The sequence below is a fragment of the Protopterus annectens genome, chromosome 13.part0 (genome assembly GCF_019279795.1).
Source record: "Protopterus annectens isolate FY-2018-M chromosome 13.part0, PAN1.0, whole genome shotgun sequence".
Classification (NCBI taxonomy): domain Eukaryota; kingdom Metazoa; phylum Chordata; order Ceratodontiformes; family Protopteridae; genus Protopterus; species Protopterus annectens.
The window spans coordinates 532907225-532920441 of NC_056747.1; the positions used below are offsets into that span (position 1 = coordinate 532907225).

The 13217-nt window shown below is 37.8% G+C and overlaps 1 protein-coding gene across 2 annotated transcripts in view; it reads right to left on the reverse strand.

The window, feature by feature from the left end:
- LOC122787442 (caspase-1-like) overlaps positions 1-13217 on the reverse strand; it is a 356567-nt gene that overhangs the window by 71440 nt on the left and 271910 nt on the right. For both annotated transcript variants that reach the window (XM_044054158.1, XM_044054157.1), the window contains exon 5: positions 8832-9066. In XM_044054158.1, the coding sequence (XP_043910093.1) occupies positions 8832-9066 (235 nt within the window). The remainder of the gene's footprint in view (positions 1-8831; positions 9067-13217) is intronic.

The window sequence follows — 13217 nt, forward strand, 5'->3', positions numbered from 1 at the left end:
CACATAGGTGGTAGTCTACTTAACACTAAAAGTGTGATAAAGTGACCTTGGGAAACAGGTGAACAGTAGTCTCTCCTTTGATAATCACATCGCCACAGTAGTCAGGAAATCTTTCTATGTGGCACACCTCATCACAAAAGGTTTCTCATCTAGGAAGAAAAGAGGTCATTGTCCCCCCCCACTACTTGTCACTCATTAGACCTATTATAGAGTACAACGCTCCTTTTGGTATGTACCTCACAAGACATCTACAACAACTGGAAATGCCGCAGAAATACATCACAAAGAGGATTACTGGCCTCAAACAGATGCCCTATGCAGACCATCTCAAATAACTCCAGCTTTACTCCGTCGCATATCGTCTACTCAGAGGCGATCTCTGCCTAACATACAAAGCTATGTCAAACCCAGAGCTGTTGGACATGCTCCACGTAAAGAAATCCCAATCCCTCCGAGCTACATGCTTTAGGGACCTAAACCTTGTCACCATAATAAACAGAATATGCTGGAGGGACAGATTCCTGTCCCAGAGACTTCCCATACTCTGGAACACACTACCTATCTATATCAAACAAAGCTCCTCATTAGCGCTCTTCAAGAAAAATCTTGATAATTGGAGGGGAAATAGGAAATTCACCCCAGGATCACCTCTGTGACTTTGTTCGATAGGGGCACAGGCAAATAGTTTTCTTGGGTGGCGAAAGCCATGGTACCTTTATGGCTAGGCATATATAGGCCCTAGGGCCAATAGCCTAGTACCTACCTATGAACCTATGACAGTTTCTAACCAAGGAAATTACTGGACTAAACTTCCAAAGCTTTGCTTATAGATTAAAAGCCCTTGTTCTATACTCTGTCTCATAAAAGTTGTGATCTGTGCTTAGCTTTTTGCTTCATAAAAACCCTACCCTGTTTGATCTCTTGTTCCTACATAAGACTAGCGACATCACAGATACCTGCACCAAGGAGCCTAATCTTTATCAGCGCATACATTGGACCTGCTTATCATGACAGATTTCTAACCCAACATCCCTTGTTTATGGAATAACTTCTCCCTACATGTCGAGCAAAGCAAAATATTGGCTACTTTTTAAATGAACATGGATGACTGAATGGGTATCTACATGAGCAGGGAACATAAAGTACTCCTAGTAAATTGAACTTAGCTGTCTAGGCTTCTTAACTGCTTTCTGGACTGCACGATTACATTTATCTATGAACCTAAATCGAATATGTGGGTGTCTCGTTTGCATGATACTTGTAATATTTTGGATTACAGGATAGGTTAGGCAGCTTCAAATTTTGCAGATATTAAGTACTGGGGGTGGTGGGTATATGCCAAAGTTCATAAAAATTGCAAAGCATTAATTTTTAAACACCTACTTGACTATACTGTTGAAAGGAATCTATGTATGCATTAGAAATATGACTGGCCTAGGATTTCTGAATTAGATAGCTGCCTGCTGAAGACTTCACAATATTATTTTGTGATGAGATGCATTAATCTTAGTCATTTCTCTATGTTTGTCCTAGAAGATATTAAAACTTAATTTTTTGCATGTAGAAATTAGCAAAAGATTCTGAATTATTGTCTGTAAACATACACACAAAAATATCTCCCATTAGTTATCAGCAGCAAAGTACCTCATTTGATAAGTGCATCTGTCTTCTGAAGAATTCAGGTGGAAGATTAGCCTCCAGCGACCATGGTTCAGAGATGATTCCAAGCAGCTGGAGTGCTGCTTGGGGAAAAGAATCTCCTCTACCTTATTCTTTCACGACACGCTTTTTTGACCTTTTTTTTTTTAGAGTACGTTTGATGGACAATGTAGTTTTCTCACCCCATTTCTTTACTTTTTTTCTCATGTCTGTGCCCCTTTGGTAAAATCGGCCTTTATACTTACTCCACTTCAGATTCCATCTCATCAGTGAAATGATGAGTTTTCGCATGATCAGCCAGATACATTACTTTTCAAAATATGCTTTTTGTATGGTTTAGAGTCACATATCAAATTGAAATGTGCCACTTCCTTTCAGTGCAGATTGGGGTACAACAACAGCTGGGAATATGCTCTTTCCTGACTCTCTCTCTCTCTCCATATATATATATATATATATATATATATATATATAAATATATATATATATACACACACATATATATATATATATATATATATATATATATATATATATATATATACATACATCTATATACCGAGATAGAGAGACAGGCACACACATGCATGCGCGCGTGGACACACACACACACACACACACACATTTATGTATTATATATGGAGTTTATATCATCTAAACTCCTTTCATCCAGCCCATTTGATTTGAAACTCATTTTAGCAAAAATTGTAGAAGCCTATAGAAAATATCTGATGGTGCCATTTTGAATCCTAGGAATTGTTATGGAGGTGAGTCTATCAGAGTATGTGTGGACTGCAATGATCAGCATCATGCTGTACCCCCAAATTTGTAGATCACTGTGTTTTTCCTTTTTCCTCCAGTGCCGATTCACTATGTGTGGTGTTTTTATTTTTCTACAAGGTTGTCCAACCATGGAGTTAGTAGATATATAAGTAAGGGGTTGGGGGGTACTGGGGAGCTTGCCCTCCTGCAAAAACATTTTTTATGGTATATTGTTGTGAAGTAAGTTTTCAATGAAGTGAACTTTAGATGAAATGATATACACTCACACACACACACACACACACACACACACACACACACACACACACACACACACACACACACCTACATCTGTCCATTCTCAATCCCTTTTTCTCATTTTCCACATGGGGTTAGGGTGTCACTTCAACAGTGACAATCATCTCAAGCCAAGGTTTACACTGCTGGGTGGCTAGCCTTGCCACAGTAGTTCATCCATACTACTCACTCACACACACACTTGCACCTGTGACTAATTTAGAGTGTCCAATCCACCTACTGCACGTCTTTGGAATGAGGGAAGAACCCGGAGCACCTGGTGGAAACCCACTCATCTGCAGGGAGAACAAGCAAACTCTGTACAGAGGTCACCCCAAATGAGAAATGAACCAGAGAACCTCTTGGTGTGAAGCAACAACACTAACTGCTCCACCAAAACAGCAACCCAGACCTACATATATATCTATCCACAACCCCCTTTCCTATTTATTACAATTTTGTATATATATATATATATATATATATATATATATATATATATATATATATATTACAAGTACAGTAGTGACTGGCAGAATGGTGAAGTGCAGAGCCCCGGAAAGTGTAGTTCTGGATAGCTTTGATCAGTTACCTGTTAGAATATAATATATTCAAAAGTGTCAGATTAGATGCAGTATAAACTGCAGCAGATGCCTGCTTTTATATAGCACTTCCAGCAGCAGGTGCCAGGCTGGAAAAACAGCCTAATGAAGGAACAACATGGATGCTATACATTTTCTAAAATATGTCAGCTTACAATACAGCACAGTCTTTAGGAAGCATTGTTCTGGATATGGTATCCCACAAAGGGGTTGTTAGTATGACTACAGAAGAACCACAAAAGGTGCCACCCTAGATGCAGCACATCTCATTTCAGGTATCTGCTCTCAAGGAGGTATCAATCTGACTACATTAATTCAGTACAGCATGCATCAGCCTGTCTCAGTGCATATACAATACAATCTAAACAGGCAACAGTCTAGATACAATGCAGACCACAACAAGTACCAGTCGAATTACAGTTATAGATTTCAGTGTTGATACAGTTTTATCCTTAACAGGTATCAATTTGACTACAACTGAACTCAAATCAATTGCTGCACAGGAATGTTTGATGTGCACAGGCCTTGCTTTAGCTGAACTGCTGGCCTAGAGGAAGTGATCTCCTGAACCTCCAGACACACATTACCCCAATGTCCTCCCCTCATCCTGGTCTACCCATATCACAGTACTTTTTTACCTCTTCTTTTTTAGTTTGCCTTACTCTTTCAATTTTTTTTCTTGCATTCATTCGTTCATCACATCCTAGCTATGCGACACTGCACTGTAACTGTGGAGAAAATAACTGTGTTAAGCCAGGAGTCTGTAGTCCTAGATGCTCTGAGGTGAATTTCAGAGTTTGTTTTTGACAACTTCTGTTATGATGATCTGAAAAAATCCTGATTAAGGAAGGAAATTCAGTCAGTCTTCGACATTGCTTTTTCCTGCATACTTTTAATACACCCTAACTGACCAGGACTGCATTGTTATAATTATGGAGGAAAAATGTAAATTAAGCTGGGTATCAGAGGGTTATAGATGCTCTAAGGTACATTTCAGAGTTTTTTTTAAATAAAATTTTCATCCAGTGATGGCATGAACAACATTCCTGATTAAGGAAAATTCAACACTACTTTTCAACTTTGCCTTTTTTTGCATCCATTCAGCACACCCTAACTGACCAGGACTGCACTGTAATAACTGTATAGGAGATAAATGAATTATGTTAGGCCTCCAAAACTATGCCTGAAATAATTTGTATCTGATGCTCAAAACTGATAAAATAGCAATTCATATTAAATTGAGAAGACAAATGTTTATAAGGATACATAAATCATATCTTGGAAAAGTACCTGCCTCCAGCCCCTCTTCAAAAAGATGGTCTCCTTCTGTGTATACTCCTCTGGTGTTAAATGTTGATGAAAGTGAAGGTATGGATGGTCATAGTGATGTATTTCAAGTTGCTGATATCACACATATAGATATAATGCCTCCTCACCTCCCCCTCAAAACGACAGTCACCATCTGTTTATTTCTCTGATGCCAAATTGGGACAAAATTGAATAAACAAATAGAGCACAAGATACTTCAACCTGTTGCTGTCAGACATATATAATCAGCAAGCTTCTCTATGCTCCAACAAAAGGTAAGCTCCTGTATACATATCTGATGTTTAACTGTGAGGAAAATGAAAAAAAATTACCACAGTAATGTTTCCAACTTGTTACTTCTAGACAATACACTGCAACTATACAAGCTAAAGTGACCCTCTATGCATGCCTGTGATGTTTGTGAGGAAAGTAACTAGCCCTTATCTGCACTGTATCTAGAAGACATCCTTTACAGTGACTACAACGTGTATTTAAAATCTTATCTTTCTCTCCACACTAGCCCCCTTCATTTTTGCTTATATTAAACTCCATACTTCACTTTAACTCTTATGTAATATAACATCCTTGTCTCACCACTAACCCTCATTTCCACTCTCACTTACATAAAACCCCATATTTCACTTTGTACACATTTGACAAGTTTGTCTAACCCCTGTCCTGTCATGACGGAGAGCCTGTCTCTGTCTGACTGACATACATAGAGCTGCTCTGGTACCATTGTACACTGTAAAAGGAGGTGTACAATCTGCTGAATGGCTATCAAAGATAGCTTTTCTAATTGAAATGTACTTCCATTGTTACTACTGTAAATGTACGTCTGCAAATTATAAGTTTTATTATTTGTAAATAAATTGTAAACAATAAACTACTTGTTTATTACAAGTAGTGAAACTGTAAATGTCATTTACTGGAGCTTTTCTTCCTAGGCCTCCAGTGAAAATTAGCCTTGCCTAGTTGGACTTTCCCAGTCAAAAAACACAGATAAACAAATAAGTAATGTCCACACTATTCCCAGCCCAACACAAGTTATAGCAATGTATGCATACCTCTGAGGTTTGGGAGGAAAGTTAAAAAAAATAAGGACATCATCCCCAAGTCCCCCCACACAAACCACAGTCACTTTCTGTACACACATCTGAGAGGGGCTGGTTTTAGATTAGGTGGGGTTCAGTGTGGAGGTCACCACTAAAACTGTTTCAAAATCCACTGATACAACCTTAGAGGTGGGGGGGGGGGGCACTTTCACCCAGAAGTTATGAAAGTCTGGATGTTCACTGGTGCAATTTGAACTTTATTTTTGAAAAATGTTTTTAAAATAAACAAATCACAAGAGGGTTTTTACTTTAATCCAGAGATGTCCTCCAGGCAGTTATAGCCATTTTTTCTGAGAACATAGATGTCTGACCATAATAAGAGGATGGCCATGTAATGTAGTTTATTTTTGCTGCACTTAAACAGCTACCACACATTAAAATATCCTAATTTGCTTCACACATTTCACAAAAGTCCTGTAAAGCCAGAATAATGAGTAAGCAACAGCAAGCTAGCAATTTTCTCTACAGATGGCCCCCAGCAGTTATAGCTACTTTGTTTGTGCACATCTCAAATGCCCTGATAAGTAGTCCACTTACTACACACAAATGCACAGGAGTTTTGCAAAGCCAGACAGTGACCATTTAAACTGACAAAACAAGAAGAGGATCAATTACTTTCAACAGCTCTAACTCCCACCCACCAGTTATAACTATTTCTGTAAGTATTTCAGAATATTATGATAAAAATGATGGCTAGGTATTGTACTTCATCTGTGTGAATTTCCACACAAATAATAAAGTATTCCAAATTGCTTCACACAAATCACAGCAGTTCTACTAATGCACCTTAGTTCTGCAAAGTTAGTGACTGCTTATATTCAGAAACCAAGGGGGTAAGTTTCTTTCTACAGACCCCCCCCCCCCCACCAGGTACAGCTACAAATGACATCCATGTATTGTATTTCAGCTATTTCATGCAAACAGTAGCCACACATTCATTTATTACAAGTTGTTTCACATAAATCACAGTAATCCTGCAAAGAGCAGCCGTTAGTAATATTCCTCCACAGACATGCTAACGTTTTTATGTTACCCAAATTAACTTAAAAAACAGCAGGTTTTGCATCAAAAAAGTTTTCTGAGATTGATATCAGAGTATAGGCAAAGAGAAAGAAATAGGGGGGTCCTAAATGAAAGACCAGCACTGGTAGAGTTTTTAGTAGAATCTAGAACATAAGCTGCCATTAAAAAAGGAATAATTAGTAGAGCATATAAAACATTGCATGATAATTATAAGAATCAGTCAGAGGAGGTTAGAAAGGATTAAGAAGAAAGATTGAATAAGCAATTCACAAAGAAACAATGGGAAGATTTATGTACATCTCCCAAACATGCAACAAAATCTAGAAGAGTTAGGATTTTTGCTTGGAAATGTTTACAAAGATATTTTTATATCCTAAGTAGACTCCAGAGAACTTTTCCTCAGGTAGACTGTAATGAGTGAGAAAGAGGTAATTGGGAACATATTTTTCTGGGAGTGCAGTGAGTTGGACATTAGGGATTCCCTGCAAGATGCATTGTTGGAGATGCTGGGTGGGCGGATTGGTGTGATGAAGGATATGATTTTTTTTGAGCTATAATAAAGAATCTGAATTGCCTATACATGGTAAGGACTTGCTGTGTCTAATTATGGTGGCTGCCAAAAAGGCAATTACTAGAAAATGGAAATCAAAATCTAAACCAATTGGATTAGATGTGATGAATATAGTAACAGAGGTAAAACAACTGGAACTGAGATATTTAGAAAAGTGTAGGAGCAAAACTACATAGGAATTATGGGAGTAATACATACAGGGGAGGAATGAGGTTTAAAAGAAGGCAGGACTTAAATGAGCTATGTAATGTTTGACTGACAATGATTGGGTAGATTATAAGTGATGTATAATGTTTGCAACTGGGTGTGTGTTAGTACGGTTTATGATGTAAAATGCTTGCAACTAGGACTGTGTCTGTGAGGTTTGTTTTCATTTATATAAATGTATGACTGCCTATGTCGTTAAGTGATAGATTAATAAAGATGGTTCTTGTTTTAAAAAAAAGGGCAGGAATTGAATAATTTATGTGATGTTGCTTAGGGTATATGATATATAACAATGGGTCTATATTATATCCTCAAAGAGGTGTTCCATCAAATACCTCTTCATCGACACATAAACAACAAAAGCAGAAAACGCTGAACATTCACATCAGTGATTTCTTTCCCTGGGAAAGAAATTGCTTGGCCTAAAAACAAAAACACACCACTACAAACAAAGTGGGGGCCTTCACCCCCCCGACTAAATATACCAACTCTGAGATTGCACTAAATTGGGGAAAAAGGCAAACTAACAGGGATGGCCAAGTGTCGATGCAGAGGCATTTGATGGAACACCTCTTTGAGGATATAATACAGACCCATAGCAACAGATGTGAAGTATAATGCTTGCAAACATGAACTTGTTAATACAGTTTGATTCCTTTTATATAAATGTAAAATTGTCTCTCTCACAAGAGATAATTCAATAAAGGTGTTTAAAAACATTTTCTAAGGAATAAGAAGCATGGAATTCCAATGTTTGGCATTTTTAACTGATTGTAATCCTCAGTGGTTTACTACGAAATTAAAAAAAAATTATGTAGGATAGGCAAGCATATTCGACAAAATAAAACATTCTACAGAACCAGGGACAGCTGCAAAGTAGAACTCGCCAGCCTCCAGCCATCCAAAATATCTAGTTGTCTGCCAGTAAAAATATTTAAAAAATGATCAAATTCTATCACTAAGCTTTCTTTTTACCCTGGACGTGGCTCAAGATATTCCCAACAGTTTTAAATTTGTTGACTTCCTGCTCCATCCTACCCATGACTTAATTTGTTTTCTAAGTAGATCATGGGTGGAATGAAATGGAGGTCAACAAATGGAATGACCAAATTTACAGGACTTCTGTGCTTATGCATAAGACCAGCCAACACTACAACCAAGGTTAGATGTAATAGGACTAATCAGTATGACTATAGTCAGCTGTGACTGTACTTAATGACAAAATTTATTTGAAGTAAGATCTAGAATAAAAGAAAAAAATAAATAGTTATAAAGTTTGACTCTAACCTCCTCGACAGGCTTGGATGAGAATGACTTTTGGTTTTTCCCTCAGAGCAGTACAATTCTTTGCATTGAAAAGTTTGAAGATAGTGTCCACTTTAAGTATATCGTCCTTGCCTTCCTTACTCTTGACCCCACAGATACCATCACGGACTCCATGAGACATGATGACAATCACGGTACTGTCAGTTGTTTCACGATCTTGTTTCTTGGCAAAATTTTCCAGGGCCTCCTCCATTTTCTGAAATAAAAATAAAAAGCATCTATGTAAATTCTGCAAAATGAGATTTTTTGTTTTCTAGTCTACACTATGTTAAGTGGTGCCTAACTCTATGCAAAGAACTGATGTTCACCACATGTCTAAATAGATGAATGAGTTCTAGTTATAATATGAAATAAATGTTTCTCTTTAGACAGACTGCTAATACTAAGATTTAGCTGACACAATCAGCTTTGCATCTTGGAAGCTAACCTAGCCCTTGTTAGAGAATGTCTGTACTCAGTATCTACCTTCGTGTACTATAAAGTCATGCTGACATGCTGGGACAAACACTGTATGACACTTTGTAACATCTCCAATGGAATAACAAGCCACTAAGACACAACAGTTGGCTTGGAAGGTCTCTCTCAAGACATCGGCTAACTACATCTGTAGTGATCCTGATCATCAGTGTTTTGAAGCACCTTCAGAAAAGCTAAAACCCTTACTTTTATACCAAATTATCTTCTTCAAAAGAAATCTTGACGAGTGGATGGGAAACAGAAAATTCCCCCCAGGGATCACTCCAGTGGCTCTACTCGACAGAGGCACTGGAAACTAAGATTGAGTGGCACAATGCCAGGGTAATCCTATGGGCTAGGCTTGTAAAGGCTCTAGGGCCATTAGCCTAGTACACACCTATGAACCTAAATATTTCTGAAGTTGTGGAGGACATGGTTTTCTCTATTTTTAAAGTACACAACTGGAACGCTTTACCATTACAAAACAGTATCTTCTTAATAACTAACAATAGAAGGTGAGTTCCAAAGAGACTCAAAGAGCTTTTGCTAGTACTGACCACATCTCTGCTGTCTAGCTTGATCCTACATGTTCTGAGCACTTTTTACTTACAGAATATGCATTTTTTTTCAGCATAATTTTAGTTCAGTTTCCGCCACTGTGGTTAAATGTTAATTATAATATTTCACTAATGATTAAAACAAGCAGTAGAATTAAAACAGTCACTTTTAATGGTTACTTATGTTTGTTGCAGACTGGTCTGAATTGCTTTTTCTTAATCTGTAACATGGTAATTTTAAACAGCAAACATTAATTTAAAAGCAAAGGGGCCTAATTCTCAATTACTCTGTATTGTTTTTACAGATACAGAAATTGATTAAACCCATATAAATTCAAATGCAAAGCAAACACATTATGAAGCTGTTCTCAGTAGGTACTATAATGGTATACATGTTAGCATCACAGCCTTGTGGCACTTGATTTTTCTAGCTTGGTTCTCATTTGAGAAATTTTCTGTGGAGTCAACATTTTTTGTTTGCTTTTGTTTTTGTAGGTTTTTATTTGAGGTCGCCAGTTTCCTCTCTCATAATAAAGAGAAGATATAAAGGTAAGTAAGTGTGTGTGTGTGTGTATGTCCACTGCAGTGGACTGATGCCTGATCTGAGATTTTTACTTAATTATGCCCATTGCTTGCTGGAAGAGGTTCAGGTTCCCTACAACCCTGAACAACATAAGCTAGTTACTAAATCTGAGTGGATGACTATACTCTTAATTGTTTGTGTCTTTCGGCTTTTCCCGGTTAGGGGTCGCCACAGCGGAACTCCAGTACGCTAATGATTGGTAGTGGATTTTTACATACCAGGTTACCAGTCCTGACGCACAACCTTCAACGACGGCATGCCCCATTCACGTATGCCTCCACACAGAAGACGCTCTTGCTGAGAATCGAATGGGACAACGTCTTGCTATGAGGCAACAACACTACCGCAGCACCACCAGTACTCGCCATGACTATACTCTTAATATTTTTGCAAAAATTATTGTTAAAATTCAACATTTACCAGTCAGGAGCAACTTTTCCATAACATGGAGGCCACTATCCCAGAAGATCCTATCCGCGCAATATTCTAAGTATATTTATTATCTTACCATTCACTCAGTTTGGCTCCATGGTACAGAGGGGACAGGGGTCAGAGTACAATCCAGGTGAGTAGGATTCAGTTAATGGCACTGGCACTGGAAAAAAACAGGCATGGAAGGGTGAGGAACTTAGTGGAGTGGCCTGCTTGCCTCGCCATGGGGGAGGGGGGGGGTTGCATGCACTCATGGGGCACAGTGTGCAGTGTCTCCTCCTGGTGGAACCTGGAGAGACTACCACTTTAGGAGGAGGGGCAGGGCTTGGAAAGAACATTGTTTTTTTTTTCTTAAGAAAAAGGATGTCCTCCACTATCAGTCCACTGCTTGCTCCTCTATGGTGCTTTGCTGAGTGTGTCCACGGAGTTAGGGCAAAAAAAAAAAAAATCCTAGAACCACCTCAGTGGCTGCATGAATGAATCCTCCAGGCTGACATTTATCTCAGTGATGGGGAAATAATGGGCTCACTGGCCAGGAGGGAGCTGATGATTAACAGACAGACAAGGTAAAGAGAAAAAAACAAGTTTACCATTCACTTGTAGCATTTATGTATGCTATTTTATTTTACTTGTTACTGATGCTAAGATTTCTGAGTTCAATCAATCACATCTAAATTTAGTGTAATGGGAGATGCGATGCTAGACACCTGAGCTGCAAAGATGCATTTTGAGAAATGGCCTTTGATCATCATGTGATAGAGATACAATCTTTCTTAGTGCTCCTTACATTCTATCAGTTTCTAGAAGCAGCATAACAGACTGACAGTATATGGGCAGAGGAGCTGATGGCATCATGCCCAGTATATTACCAGGCCCTAAACTAACAAGTCAGTATCCTAGGCAGTTCTAGGTTCTGGCTTTATCTGTTCTTCTAACTTTAGGTAAGTGTATTCAGATAAGCAAATCACTCAATCACTTTAGGTACCAGTCCCAAACAAATAACACTTTTTGACAGAACAACTTATACATGGGAAGATACCTGAAAGCAAATTACTTCCACTTGTCAAATAAGGTAAAAAGACTAGAATATAGGCAGGAATTAAATTAATATAAACTTGAAGTTGACTATTTCGATCTTATTATAGCTTCTTAACTATTAGGCTATAATTAAGTATATAACCCAAACCATGGTGACAACTGAGTAATACAGGTCAATAAACCTAGCTCTGATGGCTAATATCAGGAAGTGGAGTAGGACAAAATGAAAAGCTGATCTCTGTGATCTAAGCTATGTGTTTAAATACTGTTCATTTATAAGCAGATGCATGTAAACAACAAGAAATTACTGGTTGTATGTTATATTGTTCTACTATAAGATAAAGGGCCATATGTGCAATGATGTCACAGGGTGAGTTTATTACCCATGCAATACTAGTGTTTAACTCGCACATACTTTGCCAGATTTCTTGTACTTATACAGTTTGTTTGTATATCCTAAATAGTTTTTCATTTTTGGCATATACTAAAAACTTATCTAATACTAATCTGATAGAATGCGTAAAACAAGATAAACCAAGAAAAAGCACTCGGACAGCCATTTACGCCCTCAGACTTTTATTATCACAGTACAGCAACCAATAAAGAATGTGTAAAGTCCTTTCATCATTTAAAGGAGCTTTATCACTAACATTTCAATAGTAGCTGGCAGCACACCATACGTCTGCTATAATAACCTGTTAAAGGTTCATAGGTAAGTATTAGACTAGCTGCCCTTGCAGGCGGACATTTTAAGCCTAGTCAGTTTCCCTTTTGGTGCTTGGATTAACCTATCCCATTTGGTGTTAAAATGCCATTACCCATCCCACAGTTGATAATTATATATTACTTCTAGTGAGAATAAATGAGTACTAATGGGGTTTCAAATGTGTTTTTTTGACTGTTAAGCTTAAATGCCAACAAAAAAGGTGATATACTGCAGCCAATACCGTAATATTTATTTTAATATTCCCTGTATTCTGACAGAGGGTCTATGCTATGTTTTAGAAAAACAGAACTGACTATAATTTACGAAAACTAAAATTTCAGTAAAGCTGGTGCCATCAACTGAAAATTAATAATGTGCAAGTTTAATTAAGTGAAAATTCAACATTTCCATTTCAGACATTTGCACCAAACTCTAATCATTCTGTACATGTGGAAACTGGAAACTCAGTTGTGTGCTTTGGGAGTTGTAGTCATTTTCAGGCTCCTTTTAAAATGTAGCCAATTTTATTGACATCAGAATCTAGCTTGCCAACAGTAGGTAGCACTGTTGAGAAA